The 17,567-nt window shown below is 40.7% G+C and overlaps 1 protein-coding gene across 1 annotated transcript in view; it reads left to right on the top strand.

Annotated features, from left to right (window-relative positions):
* col22a1 (collagen, type XXII, alpha 1) overlaps positions 1-17,567 on the top strand; it is a 40,250-nt gene that overhangs the window by 2,606 nt on the left and 20,077 nt on the right. The window contains exons 2-17 of the mRNA XM_053862084.1: positions 111-247; positions 338-904; positions 3,939-4,019; positions 8,298-8,409; positions 9,329-9,452; positions 9,758-10,033; positions 10,132-10,212; positions 11,095-11,211; positions 11,328-11,363; positions 11,472-11,534; positions 11,676-11,714; positions 13,713-13,766; positions 13,850-13,903; positions 14,013-14,066; positions 17,373-17,426; positions 17,492-17,536. Of these exons, the coding sequence (XP_053718059.1) occupies positions 148-247; positions 338-904; positions 3,939-4,019; positions 8,298-8,409; positions 9,329-9,452; positions 9,758-10,033; positions 10,132-10,212; positions 11,095-11,211; positions 11,328-11,363; positions 11,472-11,534; positions 11,676-11,714; positions 13,713-13,766; positions 13,850-13,903; positions 14,013-14,066; positions 17,373-17,426; positions 17,492-17,536 (1,857 nt within the window). The 5' untranslated portion in view covers positions 111-147. The remainder of the gene's footprint in view (positions 1-110; positions 248-337; positions 905-3,938; positions 4,020-8,297; positions 8,410-9,328; positions 9,453-9,757; positions 10,034-10,131; positions 10,213-11,094; positions 11,212-11,327; positions 11,364-11,471; positions 11,535-11,675; positions 11,715-13,712; positions 13,767-13,849; positions 13,904-14,012; positions 14,067-17,372; positions 17,427-17,491; positions 17,537-17,567) is intronic.

The raw sequence follows: 17,567 nt of genomic DNA, 5'->3' as shown, positions 1-17,567 counted from the left end.
AGTTGGCAAATTGATTTCACTTTTACTCTTGTATCGTTTTCCTCTGAACATGTATAGATATACATTTAACTTGATTAATGCTTTTATCCACTTTTCTATTGACTCCCCAGAGTGGACACTGTGGAAATAAGCTTACATACCCAACCCATGGCTGTAATGGAGCTCCGAAAGGGTTTAAGGTTCACACTGGTTTTGGTCATTCTGACTTTGACAGTTTCCAAGCGCAGTGTGGTGGCACAGCGCGCAGGTGAGAACTAATCCACGGTCATTTTCCTCATTGCATGCTCATAATTGCACCACACAGTTTGTGACTGAACTCAACTTTCTGCATTGGCAGGCTGTAAAAATGTCCATTACGACCTGGCATTTATCCTTGATACCTCATCGAGTGTGGGCAAGGAGAACTTTGAGAAGATCAGACAGTGGGTGGCCAACATTGTTGAATCTTTTGATGTCGCGCCTGACAAGACCAGGGTGGCCGTGGTACGCTACAGTGATAGGCCCACCACAGAGTTCACCCTTGGACGACACAGGACCTTAGATGAGGTGAAGCGTGCTGCCAGGAACATTCGCTACCAAGGAGGGAATACAATGACCGGAGACGCCATCAGCTACACCACCACTAACATTTTCACAGAGCGAAATGGAGCCAGACCTGTTGCGAGAGGCATTCAGAGGGTGGCCATTCTTCTGACCGACGGCCGTAGCCAGGATTATGTACTGGAGCCCTCAAAAGAAGCTGCTAAAGCTGGAATTAGGATGTTTGCAGTGGGCATAGGCGACGCTCTGAAGGTTGAGCTGGAGGAGATCGCAGCAGAGCCGAAGAACGCTCACGTCTTCCATGTTACTGACTTCAATGCCATCGATAAGATCCGCGGTCGACTAAGGAGGAGGCTTTGTGAGAGTAAGTATTATTGTGTCTGTTGCTTTTGAAGAAGTTGTTGACTCCCAACATATTTCTGGAAAAGATGACCACATGTGTCAGACAAGAAGGTTCAAATCAAGAAGTCATTTGATGGTACTGACACTAATGAGTGGTTACAGATGTGCTCATGCCTTTCAAGTTTGTAAATTTAAATCATTACATTGAGTTTGGCTGGAGAACTTCAGATGCAGCTCCAACATCTATCATTTTTATTTATCTTTATAATCAAGGCATGTAATAGGATTGTAACAAACTCAAACAATTTCTTCATGAACAACATTTTTCAGGTGATCCATTAGCATATTGGCACATAGTGTCCAGGAAAAAAACGCTCCCCTGTTCCTCTTTGAGCATTAATAAAACAACCCAGAAAAAGCTGGATGTTGCTGTTCACATATAGAGTAATGGCCACGTGTCTGCTTCGCTACTATGGTGAGCAGTCGAGTTGCAGATGACCTGCGTAACCACACCCTCTGGGCCAATCAACCACAAAGCATACAGTATGTACTCTTTGTTGAGCTTTAATGCATGCACTGTATTTCGAATGACCTTAGCATCCTCTTCAATCTGACTTTTAAGTTTAACTTTAAACCACAATAATCCAACCTCAAAGCTCCACCCAGACCGCAGGGAGCCACTGCACATGTCTGTCACATGAACACAGCATCCATTCAGCTGAATAAGAAACTTTCAAGAGGCTCACAGCAGTGCTCAATTTGTAAATGACCGTTCTGAACTTTCACTTGACAGACACAGAGCAGAGTGAACTTGCCACTCCAAGCCAATTTGACATCAATGTATCCAGTTCGCAAGTGTGCAAGAAAGTAATGTCTCATCACGAGCCTCTTTTTTGACATTTCAGGAGTTCCACACAGGCTGTCGTGGGTTTTCAAAAGATGAAAGACTTTTCTTGGTTATGATTAGCCGGCTGTTGGTTATAGGACATCATTTGTACTGTGGCTATATTCAGGTTTTGATCGGCTCAAATCTAATTTCACATTTCATTCAGACCTGATCCATAGTATGTTCTGTTTGTGGCCCATGTGAGGTGAAATACATGTACATTATCAACATGTACACCACACAATAAGGATTTCAAGCAGTCTAAAGTTCAGTGTTCACCTTAAAACCAATTTTTTTGGGTGAATAATTGAACATCTAACATGTGTTTGATGTAAGCAACACAAAAACAAACAACAAAACTGAAAAATGATTCTCCAATTGTTGGTCTTCATCAGATTAAACATAGAAGGTCGCTGAATCAATGACATCTTTGAGCAAGTTACTGGGCCCAGATGTCTGAACCATAACCGTGTCATTAGTTTGCAAGTGAGAGCTTTGTTTCAAATATGACAATAAATTTTGCTTACCCAGGTCAACTTGTGAAATAATCGTTTTTGTCCACGAGAAACTGTATTACGCTGAAAAGGAAAGTTCTGCAACCGTGTCACTTAAAAGTAATTCTTAATTTCTGTAATGATAATGAGGTGTTTGCATCCTGAACAAGTGTCTCTTTCACTAGTCACAGCTTTTAAAATTCTGAATAAATTCAAGATCTTTCATTTGAATCCACAAGCAGAGACAGATACGTGCTGTATGCAATTACAATGCTTTCTACATCTAAATTTCAGCTATCCTGAAATTTGTGAGTCTTTAAGGAGATCAGTGGTTTCCATTACTGGCTCTGTGGGTCCTTATTTTCACTCTGAAAATTATAGATCTAATGTTTCAAGTGGATCTCTTACAGCTGCTCTCGTGTACATGACACACACCCTTTGCTTTTTTATGCGTATTTATAAATTGAACATAAATGTGTTACAATCAGTGCTGTAGATCTTTTGCATCTTCCTGATATATTATATTATTTTTTAAATATATTTTAGTCACCAACAACTCGATAGAACCTTCGGTGAACAGGTGCTATGCGTCAGTGTGGGATATTCATTTCCAAAAGTCTGGGCTTTACAATGCTTCCATTTTAGCTTGCAGCCGTGACCCTAAATTATAGCTTTAAGGCCACAGGAGCAGGGAGGAGCTCGGCTAGCCAGCATGCTCAGTTTGACGTGTGTGCAGAAAAAAAGAAGTGACGTATTTCCACTGCTTTGCTGCAGGCTAATTGCTAGTCAGGTTGCAGTCTCATGAAAGCACTCTTTTCTTTATATTATCTTTATATTTCCAGTCTTGCAAATAATCTCAAAGTTGATTTGGTATTAGTGGTGATATTACTGATACATGTTTGATTCATTTGACCTTTGACCCTACATTTGGATTAGTCATACAGACAGCAATGGGTCTTAAATTTATGTTTTCCATATTCAAACCTCTCGTCACATAGATTTTGGTTGTGAGAGTACTGATTCACAACATACAAGTATATTCACATCGAGTCATCAATGGCTATATAAAAAACCTCAGTCCAAAGAGGGATAAATACATTCCTTTGTTTATAATATCTTAGTGATTACAGTAAGTGGAGGTGTACATGAATTGAAAAATGAAAATGCTAATCTGTGAGTTAAAAAAAATTCAGCTGAGCTACTGTAAAGTGTTATTTTTAACAACTGAAATTGAAGTTAACAGTTAATTTAAAAGTTAGCGTCCTTGCAGTAAATAAAACGGATGAAATAATCTGTGACAGGAACAGTAAAGAAGGAGCCTTAACACCAAAAGAAAACACAGCTCCTGCCAATAAGTACTCAGCACATGGTGTTGTCTTTCCCGCTGTCATCACCATCCCAAATATATATATGTGAGGAAATATAAAACTTGTTTCTTGGGCTGATGAATGTGCCCCTGCTCTCCACAGTGACACCCACAACACTGCAGCCAAACACACTAGAGGCACTAAGTGTCAAAGCTGAGCAGCTATTTACAAAAGTGTTCCACAAGCTTCCGAAATGACCTGCTCAAATTTCCCAAAGGTTGCAGCGTAGTCTGTTCTTGAACATGTCTGCTCTGGCATTGTTACTGAAAAGCTCATACAATACAGAAATGTTGCTTCTTTTTTTTTCAGATGTATTATGTCCAAACATGAAGGTTCAACCTGACCGCTTCAAACCAAACAGCACAAGTTATGGCCACGAAGAAGTTCCAGGTATGTTCCTCATTATCAATTCCGATCACATGGATGTGTGTTGAGAGTTGCCGTATGTCTGTTTTGGTAAGCAAATATGTGATCCGTGATGTGGTTGAACTGCTCCTGTGTAATCGTTTGCCACATTACTGACATTATGAACACAATGTTAACCACTTACTGCCCTGCGTCACCTCTTTGTGATTCAATCTTGTGGTATTACAATGTTAACCTTTAATGCATTATGGGGTTTCTAGTATGAGTTGGGTGTGCGGGTGCTTTTCAATGACAGCATAAATGATGTCACTGGCCTTGGGTTTGACATGCTTTCCAAGCTAGGAATGGCTGTGTTGGTCATTTCTGAGGTCTGCTTTCCAAATAGGTGTAACAGATTCTACATGTATCTGAAGGGAGTTACTGTTTAAACAACAAGGGTATTTGAGTAGTGGGCTTTCTTCCCTCTTACTCTTAAATGAGAATGGTATTGGTGAAACAACTCAACACTCATGTCATCTGCAGCCGGCCAATCTCTCTTATTTCTGTTAGGGTTAGGTAAGCCATGAAATGGTGCTCCTTTTGTTCTACATGGGAAAACATAGAAGGCTACACGGGCAGAGAAACATGTTTACTCCACTGTAACTGCTTTAACATGCAATGCTGAAAAGTGCACAAGCCCTCTCTCCTAACATCAATATATTACGCCCTCAGAGTGAGGATGGGTTGGCAGTGAACAGAGTTACTTGAATTGGAAATACATTTAAACCAATGATGTTGAACCAAAGTGAAATCCTCTACTCACTGCTTTGTTTTGTGCCGTACTTCTGCCCAGTGAAGGTGATACTTTGAAAACACAAATGACACAATTCAACTTAAATCCTTTACATGCGGTTCTGGCAGTTGTATATTAGAGCGCTTTGCTGTTCCTTGCGCATGCACTCGTGCCTTTAATAATTTCTGCTATTGAAGTCACGTCAAGTAAATGGGCTTTCTATCATTGAGAAAAAGTGAGGATGGAAATAGATGGTCATACTGCACCGCTGAGGAAGTATAAAAAAACATTTTCAGAATCAGAATGAACTCACATGATTGATATCTTTTTTATCGTCTTCATGAAAAAAGTGGTGCGTCTTCAATATGCTCTCATCAATGATCACGAACAGGATTGAATTGTGAGCACTAGACTGAAAATGGAGAAAGAGAAATCTAAAGAGGGCAAGTGATTTTCCAGACTTGGTTTCTCTGATATCTCTGGCCAACTCATTAAGCATGGCAGCGGGAGGCCTGTAAAAACACAAAAGAGCAATTACTCCTCACGTGGAATAATCAGCCTTTACATTGTTGAATATGCATAGAAACCCATCCAGGGCATTCCTCAAAATGTTTTTTTATTTTCCTCCTCAGGTACTTGGTCAAAGTTTCTCAGAACTCTTGAGTTGCACTGCAAAAAAGTTTGGATGTTGTTCTAAGAGAGTCTTTGGGGGATCTGGGTTCCTGTCTGTGTCTTCCGCCCACATCCATCACACAAATAGAAAAAACAGATGTACAGCCAGGATATTGTTGGGACTGCGGTGGAAGAGAAGATATGTTGAGATTGAGGCAGGGATTGGACAACAATTGGACTCATCTATAACCTTGTCATGTCAGATGTCAGTCAGTTTGCACGCTTTATTCACACTCTACTGTCTGGAAAAATGACTAGGAGTGATTTTTATGTTAAATCTAGAACATATTCACTACACTTGGAATTGGAATCAAGTCACTTCAGTGCGTTTGTCGGGTTGCAACTCATCCTCACTCCCATTATGTCAAATGTTGACGTTGGGAAAGTTGCATTATGCGTCCTACACTGACGGAAAAGGCAGCCTTCAGCATGATCGCATGTTGATACATTGGCAGTGCAACAGGTGAAAAAAAAAAACACAGGTTGGTGTTAGGGTGAGCTATCCTACATTTAACACAGTGTGTCAGATTGGTATTTAAAGGCCATCAAAGAGTCGTGCATCTCAGCACCGTCACTAAGGAGGGTCACCTGACATCCATTCTCCTTCAGTGAAGAGCACTTCAGCACATCTCCCAGTTTTACCTGTTTAATTTTACATGAACACCATATTGTTGATCTACTGATCGGGGCCTTGAGGATCAAAATCATCATCATCAGCTCCTCTTTCAGCAGAGATCCTGTGCTTTCCATCTGACCACAGAAAATGCTTTGAATACACTCCCCCTACTGAGCTACTGCATGTTGCACTGAGACGATAATGCAAGTCTAATTGACACGGACAGGCTTTTGGTTTGTGTCAGACTGTATCATGCTGTCTAGTTTTGGACCCCTCAGGACAGTAAACTCACACAAGAAGGTGAAGAAGGTGTTTGCACTCCCTGTGTGTCAACATGTGCTCTGATCTAAATACTGTGTGTCTTTTCCAGTGAGTATATGGCTTATCCCTCAGATCACCCTTTGCTCCTTTTCACTAGCCCAAAATAACTTTCTGGTTTGATTACACCCTCACTCCTGCCAGCCCAAATTACAGCTGTGCTGGAATGGCCTTTGAAAAAAAGTACAGACAGAGATGACGCCTGTAAACTGTTGGCTTCCACGCAGAACACATCTGGCAGCTTCCAGAAATCACAAAACATAACTTCCGAGCATGAAACATTCTGACCTGGGAAACCGATCTCAAGTCTTTTTTTATTTTTTATTTTTTATATCATCCTGATTGTTTTGCTTTTATGTGTCTTGTAACATGAACACTGCCTCATGAGAGTTTACCAGGACTTGAAACAGACTGGTGATGGATTTGTGTAAGTCTGCTCATGCACTTTGGGTTGTGTTTTCAGATGATCAAACAAAGGCCGGACATGATCGTGCTCCCCTTTACCACAAAGGAGATCAGTTTGGTTTTGGGTCAGCAACTTTCATAACTAGAAGTCATCTTCACGACAAATATGAGGGCTTGTGTTTACACGTCTACAGATCAGCAGGCGGAGAGTCTTTTGCAGTCTGGCATGTTGTGTACGTGGCTGTTGCTTCAAACTGAGTCAAAGAGGGTGCAGGGCCCTGCGTGAGAGTGCCTGAATTAATTGCTGAAATTGAGCAGGTGTGGTGGGAGATGAGGGAGTCTGGAGTGGGAAATTCACCGGGAGGCGCCACTTACTGTAGATGTAGAATGACATGACAGTAAAGCTGAAGAACAAAGCTATGGACACATTTTCAACAATCTTAAATCATCAAAGTTCTTTCCAAAAACATCATCACAGATAAAATAACATTTTTTTAAAAATATCTGTGGTCAGGATTTCTTCTTCCCAGAATGAACTTGGAATGGTCCATCACATTGCTGTTTTTGAGACAGCAATACATCTACTGCATGAACATTATGATGTTTGGCTGTCATCTAGATTCAAACATAAAGCAACAAGTCAGTTCTTGAGTAAATGATCATGGTGCTGTGGCTCAGGTGCACTTAGCTTTACATGCCCACTAGCTTTGCACCAAAACAGCTTGTTCATTGTATGACTGGGTGGAGTTTTCCCTGTGCGTGTGTGGATTTTCTCCTACAGCCCAAACACATGCTCACTAGGTTAATTGGACAGTGTAAAATTGCCACCAGGTGTGTGTGCATGTGTGTGCGTGTGTGAATGGTGTGTGTGCCCTGTGATGGACTGGCGACCTGTCGAGGGTATATTTCTGTTTCTCGGCCAGCACAACCCTGAACAGGACTAAGCACTGGTTAACTGAAGATGGATGTATGTCTGCCCACCAAGCGTCACACAGTGTGACCATGTCTTTGTTGTACCCGTGAAACAGATCCACCTGCCCCGTCTAATGCAGGACAACCTTTATTCTTCATAGTGACGTCACTGACTTGTGTGACTTATTAATGACACTAACTTCTATCCTGGCACCACATAACTGCCCTATTTCATTTCTTCAACTATAGATCCAATGACGAAACCGACTAAGTTTGTGTTCTGATCCAGCTGGTGTTGCCGTAGCTACTGCACTTGTTTGTTGTACACGGGAGTGTTCTTTTTTTAAGAGCCTAAATGTGGTTTGTGGTTACAGTTAAACACACAAGCACGCATACTTGCTACTCACCAGAGGCGCATTCTTTTTTTCCTCCTACTGTGACTCTGAAGACTTCAAAGCCACAACACTTGACTGATTTTTAAGTTTTACTATGAAAACCGCAAGCAAAGTGCAACCTAAGTATTGATGCTTTGACATGAAAATTGTGGCGATAAAAGCTGTTGAACTCTTTTCAGTGATGATGCGCCTTTTCTCATTTTCTCTTCCAGGCTTCGACCTGATGGAGTACTTCAGTGTGAGAGATATACTTGGGACCAGACTTGACGAGGGCCAGAGTGCTTATGTGCGTCTCGGCACGATGCCTATTGTGCAGCAGACTGAGTAAGTCTAATGTGAAAGAATGACTTAACACAATCAAATAAGCAGTATAATAAAAATAAACACATTTGATAATCATGACTTTACCTTCTCTTGCTCTGTGGCGCTTGTTTCTCTCCGTACTTTGGCTGGCAGCTGCTATTTTCGCCAGCTGATGGCAGATTTCTGGTGGAGTGAAAGCATTAGTCCCTTGAACTTGGAGAGCCTGACCGAATCCTTTGACTGATGAGCAGCATCAAACGAGTGAAATCTTTTTCAAAAAATGTATCTCTCATAAACACTAAAATACAGTGGTGGAAAAAAGGTTTTGGGCCACCCCATAATGCCTGCAGTGAGCTCATGGCAGGACTGCTAAATATGAATTTGATGATGATCAATTTGCTGTCAGTTAGTTTTGTCCTTCGGCAAAAAAATATCATGAATAAAATACCCTTTTTCATCATGTATAAATGAATGTAACTTACCTTTTTAATTTTTCGATAGAGGCAGATCATTTGAGTAACAGACAATTAATATCTGACTTTTTTATCTTCTTACTTGAAACTATACGCACTTTGATTGTTATACTTTTGTTTCTTAAGTTCTCCACCTTTATAAACAAATGTTAGTTTGAATCCAAAGTTCATAGTTAGTTGCAATTGATACTAGTCTTTCTATTCTGAACAGATTTTGTTTTCTCATATATTAATGGATAGTAATATTAAATTACTATAATTATAATAAACTTAATTAGATTAGTGTAATATAATATTAATATACAGTTTTATCATCAAACGTAGGAATGTAGAGACAAACTAACTATAGACAAATATAAATGCTGCTTATGTCTATATTGTTGGTGCACTGTTTATGGCTGGGAGGACTCTGATAGGCTCTTGTTACTGTGAACACAGTTTAAATTTTAACATGTGTTTTTCCTCAGGGATGTGTTCCCCCAAGGTTTACCGGATGAGTATGCCTTTGTGACAACCTTTAAATTCAGGAAAACCTCAAGACGGGAAGATTGGTACCTCTGGCAGATTTTTGACAAATATGGAATTCCGCAGGTCGGTCATCTTCCTGTTAATAGTCATGAACTGAGGGGAATTATTTTTCCCGCTTTGCTCCAACAGATATAAAGAATGAGTTAATGTGGAACTATTTTCTGTCTAAATCATGACTGTACATACATGCTGAGGGATTTTTAAACTCTTGATCAAGTTGCTTTCAAGTTTTACCTATATGTGCATTGTACAGGTACAAACGTGAAATTTCACTTGTGAATATGGACGTGCTCTTGAATTATTCAAAACGCATTTTATGGGTGCTGAAGCAAGTTTCCTAACAATTTGTTTTCCTCTGTGTTCTTTAGGTATCAATCCGGTTAGACGGTGAAAACAAGGCGGTGGAGTACAACGCTGTTGGGCTGACTAAAGACGCTGTCCGCGCCGTCTTCAGGAACCCAGAAGTGGACAATCTTTTTGACCGAAATTGGCACAAGATTGGTCTGAGTGTGGAGGCCAAGTCTGTTTCTCTCTTCCTGGACTGTAAACACATCCAGACTTTGCCAATTGGAGACAGAGAAGACATCGACATCCAGGGGAAGACAGTGATCGGGAAGAGGCTGTATGACAGTGTGCCTATTGATGTACGTCTCCACTCTAATGTGATCTTAAGATCTACTGCACGTATTCCACTGCACAGTTAATGAGTTTCTACATTTCTGTTCCACCTGTCCTTGCACAGTTTGATCTTCAAAGGATGACGATTTACTGTGATTCCAAACAAGCTGAGCAAGAAACCTGCTGTGATCTACCAAATGGGCCTGTGAGTCATCATTAATCAGAAGCTGCTGTTGTACCTGTGTTTGTCTTTGGCTCGCAACACTGTCACTCACAGGTATTAATGGCTGAATAAGGAAATGAACACCCATTGGATTTGTACTGTGCGCGAGATCGAAAGAAAGAGAACATATGCATCGTCAAGTGCACTATTTGCTCAACACGTCATCCTAAGATGCTTCAGCTAGTGGCCACACATACTACAGCAGAAATGTTTTCATTTAATATGAATCAAGTTTTCATGTCTCATGGTGGCTTAAGACAGCTTATAACTTTAAGCTGTTTCAAGAAACTATTTCTTCTGTCTTAAATGAACTGGGATTGATTTCTGACTCCTTTATTTTAAACTCAATTTCTATGCATTGTAGAATTCAAGTTGTCATTTAAGTGAAATTGAAGCCAAGATACTAGTGCTGAGCTGCACGTATGATAGGCTTACATCATGACCATTATTGATCTTGTTTCACATAGGACGTTTTAGGTTGGTACAGCTCTTGTTTTATACAAACAAATTGGTTTGAAGGAGATATTTTACAACCCAAATAGCTTGGTTGTATCAACTCCTGACCATGTTGGTTTAATTCTTCTTTTGAATATGTCCATATATTCCACTTTGTTAATAGTATCTCAGACTTTGACACCAGCTTAAAATTGCTTCCCAACAACTGTGTATTATTTGCTACATAGAACTGTAATATATAAAGATGAAATCTGCCCCTTCAATGATTCTGTAATTCTATTAGGAACTCGTGGTATAACAGTTATACAGCGATTACTTGACATGCAACGTTTGCAATGTATTAGAGGAGATTGAAATAAATGTTCATTCATTCATACTTCTAAAATCTGTGTATGTATATTGTGGCAGTGCCCCAAAATGGTTGTGACTGAGCCCCCACCCATTGAAATCCCGACACCAACCCCTACAGTTGCGGAGCAGCAGAAAGGACCTGAAGTCAACTGTTCCTGCCCTGCCGGAGAAAAGGTGAAGTACCAGACCCCACTGTTCCAGACTTTATCATGGCGGATTATTTCCACCAGTGACTGGGAATCTTATCTCCCATTGCTCATGAAAGACATCTATATTTTCATTGCCCACAGGGAGAGATCGGCGCAGCTGGACCCAAGGGTGATAAGGTCATCTATCCCTGACTATAAGTTTCACTTTGTGTGTGAGACATTCATGTGGTCTGGCTACATTTGCGACAGGTTCCTGTTCAAATGTGAACCTGCTTACATTTGCAGGGTGACACGGGTCCACCTGGTGCTATTGGACAGAGTGGACCTAAAGGAGCGAAAGGAGACACTGTATGATGATTTTAACTTACGGGCAGGCAATATCAGTCTATGAAAATCTACTTGAGACACATTTAAGGATGTATACAAGGAAAGAAAGCTTTCTCTTATTGCCTCGATAATAATTAATCTTTATTGATTAATTATTTGCAGGGCGAAGCGATCTCTGTCAAAGGTGACAGAGGGGAGAAGGTAAGTAAATGCTGCATGGATTCGCTCCATCTATTTTCTTGCTAGGCCGTGTTCATGCACCGGCTGGATTTCAGCTCTGGAGGGATCAGTGAACACATCTCTTCACCAAAATATCATGCATGAGCATGGGCACTCTGCACGAGGCAGCCTGTTCTTTTCACACTTGACAATTTGAGTTTTAAACAATAATACAGGCTATTAGCAATGTAGAGGAGAATACTCAAATGTAAATGAACCTGACCATGGACACCCAGCTCAGACTGTCAATTGATATAGAGATGTACAAAAGGTTTGGTTTTGCTTTAAAGATGCCAGAGCAAAAAAAAACAAAAACACAATTGTTTTGAATTCAATGACATTTCCATCAATGGAGATGTTTTGAGAGATGAAGTGCGTGTGGCCGATGAAGCACAGTGCAGGAAGCTTCCATAAATTTGCCTCGTAGCTCAAGAATCCTTTGAGTTTCATTTAGCCGTTGGGACACCAAGTCTGTTTTTATGAAAATTAGTTGAGGGTAAACTACGTCAAGTTCTTCCCTTTCCTGATCGTTATTGAAATAAATGATCAAAATCACCCGTCTTTTATGAACTGACAAAATCTCTGTCCTGCTGCTATTAGTCTGCTTGCATTTCCCTCCTTCCTCTCTGTTGGTATCCACAGCAGTTCACACATGTATCTCACCACAAAGGCGGATGAATTTCCCTCTGCTCTCTATCACTCGTGCATGCATTTTAGCTTTCCTATCATCCAAAAATGACCTCACAGTGAGATTTGATCCGTTTCCTGTCAGGGTGTGGCCATCACAGGCCTTGTAATTTTAATGGTTTAATGATAGGACGTGTTACCACAGGATAGCAGTCCAGAGGTCCCAGACCACATGTGCACCCAGAATGTGGCATTTCATCCATGCTATATCTGTACTGTAGCATATATGACAATAAAGTTACCAAACCTAGCCTAACCTATTGCTCATACTGGATTGGTGTTGAACATTTGAAGGCTCAAATGATTCAAATGTATGGAAGATCAGAGTGGGGGAAAATGTTCTTTAGAATGGGCTGCAAAAATCAACTATGTCAAATAACATTGACGATTTGGACAAGCAATTAGTGGCACTTTTCTTTTTTTTTTTTTTTTTCAACGATGGCGTATTGCAAGCTAATGTACCTGTGACTTTCATTGATGAGAAAAAAACAAAGGTTAAATTCGCAATGCAAGCTGGATCATTCACCAGCTCTTACAACCACATGATGAATTATTCCATACCAACACCGACATTCCTCGTATTTACATACCATATGGTTGCCAGGACAATGCAGTCATCTCACAGCAAGTACTTACAGGGGTACACAAACGGCAACATTTTTTAACCATGATCGATTCTATTCTCTTTAATTTAAACAAATAAATAAATACAATTTTGGGAAAAAAAGATTCTAAGAAGCAAATTTAATCAAGATTTCCATATATTCAATTTTGGTTTGAACAGGATTTTATTTTTCTCCTGCCAGACCTGTTTGTAACCTGAAGCAAAGCAAAGTGACAATCATCGGCACATTTAGTCCTGCCAGTCAGTGAGTGGCCTCTGTCGCTGGCTAAATAGAGCAGGCAATCCCCTGATGACGCCATGCTGTGTATACCTCCTATTTAAAATCACTGCACATCGAGGAATTTCTTATTTCACTTTGGGGAACGCCATGTGGTGATGAGTGATAAACACCCCCGATGTAACTGAAGGGCACCATCAAGAGAGCAACAGTGACAAATGAAAGGGCAGTGCCATTATAAAGTTCAGAGTAAGATTTACTGAAAAGAGTTTTTCGCTCACGTTCCGAATCAGAGTCAATGTTGATGTGTCTCACCAGTTTTGTGTGTGTGATAACAATCTGTTTGTTGTGTACTAATCTTTGCTAACGGGGACTGTGGCCATGCGTCAATCGTCAGTCTAAACGCCGCCCAGCTGTTGTAGTTTAAGTCACCCATACTTTGTGTTCACAGGGAGATTCAGGCACAATTGGCCTGAAAGGCGTGGCCGGTGAAAAGGGAGAGAAGGTTCGATCCTTGCGCAGAGAAGGATGTGGTGCAACGTTCCTTGATAGCATCAGTGCTGATTGTGCTCTCATTCTGTCTGACAGGGTGTCGGTGGTATACCTGGTATAGACGGTTTACCTGGAGACAAGGGAGACCAAGTAAATGCTTTTCATTACTATACTATAAGTGTCTTTGGTCATCCAGTAGTCCTCCATCGTCATGCTCTACAGTGTACATTATACAGATGAGTGTTTTGGTCTTCATTAGGGTGAAGCTGGATTGCCGGGTACCGACGGGCTACCTGGCTCAGACGGAGAGAAGGTGGGTGAATAATAACATTTTCATCTTAATCCGATTCTATGGGACAGTGTTTCTCTTTGATCTATGAGCCAGTGTTGAAAAGTCAAAACCATCAGGTTTCCACCCAAATGTTTTGACAATTTCTTTGGCAAATTTATTGTCCATGATCATGGACAGACTCGTGATTGAACTGTCAGCGTTTGGAAGAACTCTGGTCACCATCAACTCCAGAAAAATTACCGTGTCCTCGTCCCCCCAAACATATCTCACTTTATTGTCTGCCGCCATTTTGTGGACCACGTACGACGCAATATACATTCCATTCATTGCTTATCTGCAAAACCTGTCTCCATAGGAAAAAGTCAGAATTTATTTTTAACAATATGCAGACAGATCCACCTCCTCCAAGCATGAAAACTTTTTGTTTTGCTTGAGAAAATGTGAAAAAGAATGGGTAGATGGAAACCCCATTAGTGGCCAAGGAGTGGCTTGGCGGAATGTTGACGCCTTGACAGTGCGCAGGTCCATTGAAATCTGTTCAGTCCACTCCGTGACTGGCACTTATGACAAAGAAAGTGTCCCATTGGTTAATTTTCTAACTGACGCCGGGCTCGTTCAATCAGAACTGGACCCACACACCTTGTTTCTCTAGGGTCAGACCATGTAGTTGCTGTACATTTTCTATCATTTAGATCCAACAGTGTCAAACTTTTTTGAAGTGGGACAGACAACTGTGGGGCTAACTGTTCTACCTGGTAGCTTCACCATGTTAAATTAATGTGAATTAGGATGTTCATAAAATAAATAAATAAAAAGTTGAACACTGTATGCACACATATGCAACTGTATGTGACAGTTTATACACAATATGAGTGCGTGTCTCACCTGATAAAATGCATCATTTAGTCAAGTCTCCCATAAGCCAGTTGTCTTCTTGTGTGTCACTTTAAGAGCCATTAATTATCTGTGAGTTGGAACAGCAACCTCTCTCTCTCCATTTAGAGTGTTGAAGATGAAGACGTTAAAACAGACAAGGGAGTGCAGGCTGCAGATGTCGTCACTGTCCTGATCATGCTCCGTGTAGTATTTGTTAATGCAGGCTACAACTGAGATTCACTTAAACTGGGCTCAATATGCTTATCTGTGCATGTTTGGCAGGCAGTCACAGCAAAATCACAGTGGGTTGCCAATGCCAATTTTATATGTCCCAGTGAAGCCCTAGACAGTTAGAAAGTTTTGCCTGGACAGATACAGATGAGCTGACCCTTGACTCATTCTACAATTAAATGAATGTAAAGTAAATCAAATGTTTAAATACATCAGAAAATATATACTTATAAATAACAGAAATGCTTCTTTTGTTGGCACCTTTTTAGATGTGTGTGTGTTTTGTTTTTGTCATGCGGCGAGTGTGTTTAATTTTTCCTTGGGTGGAGCAGCAGCTGGTACAAGAGGTGTAGTTGTCTGACAAGGATAACTGTTCACCAGTTGTTGGTGACTGAGCATCTGGACCATGACCGTCTACAGGGCTGAATCCTGAAGGGTTTGATTGCCACTATTTGATTAAACACAGGAAATGGTAAATCAGTAAAATGCCTTCATTACAGCGGCCTGTGCATTCATCACAAGAGCTCACCAACAAAGTCACAGGAAAAAACAGCCTGTTGTGCGGATGGCAGGAAAGTTGAGGAAATGGCTTGTCAACACATAACTGTGGCTACACCACAGCATTCTAAACAGTGCTATATAAATGGTGTTATGCATTATTATTATTATTGGTATTGTTAATAATAATAATAATAATAATGATATTAGTCATTTTAAACAGGAGCTCACTTCAAAAAATGGTTTGGAATTACTGACAAACTAATGAACTTGGTCAGACAGAGACAACTGTGCAACATGGTTGTATAATAGTAAACATGATTCAGATCTTTTTTCCCTTCCAAGACAGTTTTTCAATACTTAATGTGTCCCCTGAGGTAGAATAGAATCACAATCATGTTTTGTGGGTGCGTGTCGGTCATTTTGATGGTCCCTGGAACAGAACTGTTGACTGTGGAACTTGAATGACCTGATACACCTTCCAAAGGGTTAAAGGAGGGTCCAGAGTGAAAGGTCTAGATGTTTTTGTTTTTTTGAGGCAGCTGGGCATGCGTTGCACGATGGGCAAGAGGGCTGACCTGTTAGAGCAGTGACCCTCAGCATTGCATCCCTCTGTTGTACTCAACCAGACAGTAGGTAAACATGCCCTCCACAGAGCAACAGTGGAAGGTCAGGAGCCATTCCATGTGCAGACTCTTTTTCCAGCATAATTGCAACCTCAGTTGAACAATCTTCACCATGACCTTGATGGGGGTAGTTGTGGAGCGGTCTGCACAGATGTGGGCGCCAGAGATGAGATGGATGGAACATTTTGTACCTGTGAGTGCGGTCCTGTTTTCCTTGTGAGGACTCGGATGAACATTAATGCTTATTACATCAGATATAAACAAATATAATTAGTCTTTGCTGCTGGCTTTAATGAATGAGAAGATGAATTGGACTTCAAGAGGGCTTCTGTTTATCTGACATTAATGTTTGACGGGAAATATAACACTGTATATATCAACAACCAACAACCAAAAACGTTGCACAAAAATGCTTTTAGTGGAGAGCTGAGCCGAAAGACAAAGCATTTAATGATCAATCATCATCCCAACGCTCGTCCATGGTCATGAGCTTTGGTTCACGGCGTGAAGATACGGTGAGGAGTTCTGTCACTCCAGAGAGACTTGGAGAGACTTTAACCTTGACCTGTGTTTGAAATCTCAGATTTCTTCTGGTTGGTTTACTGACCCCAGTAACCCAACCAGCTCAGCACACTCTTACTGCTGAGCCTTACCCTCACCCACAATTATACATGTTTAAATGCGTTCAATGATTTCATCTCTGTATGTTTTTTTACATTTCGATCATGGTCAGATGCTACTCAGCGTAGACTGATGTCTGACGCTGAATGTTTTTTTTTATATATATAAATATAGTATTATATGTATATATTTGTATATACATACAGTTTCACAAATGAATGTGAATAACAGTGATATTTTACAATGATGAACTTTAAAAAACAGAATTGGAAATAACTTTTTGATCTGAAATTGATCGACGATCCACTAGAAATAACTGGAAGAAAACTCCACAATGGAATGTCTTCCAGTTATTTCTAGTGGATCGCCTGTGGGAGAACTTTGTTTCATTACTGTTGTCAAGCCCACAAACCGACCTGTGCTTAATGACCTGATGAGAGGACAGCAACAATAATAAGTCATTTTCATGATGCAGGGGATTCAGGGAGACAAAGGATTTGCGGGTGCACCAGGACCAAAGGGTGTCACTGTGAGTATCATTTGATCATAAACATCGACATTGACAAGCAAATCTAACACACCGTCTGATTTCAGGGTGAAACAGGGGTAAAAGGAGAAAGGGGAATGCCTGGCGTCCAAGTAAGTAGAATAGCCCCTTCACTTTCATTCT

Source organism: Synchiropus splendidus, chromosome 4, assembly GCF_027744825.2.
Source record: "Synchiropus splendidus isolate RoL2022-P1 chromosome 4, RoL_Sspl_1.0, whole genome shotgun sequence".
In the NCBI taxonomy this organism is placed as follows: domain Eukaryota; kingdom Metazoa; phylum Chordata; class Actinopteri; order Syngnathiformes; family Callionymidae; genus Synchiropus; species Synchiropus splendidus.
This window is presented reverse-complemented; position numbering and strand designations above follow the sequence as displayed.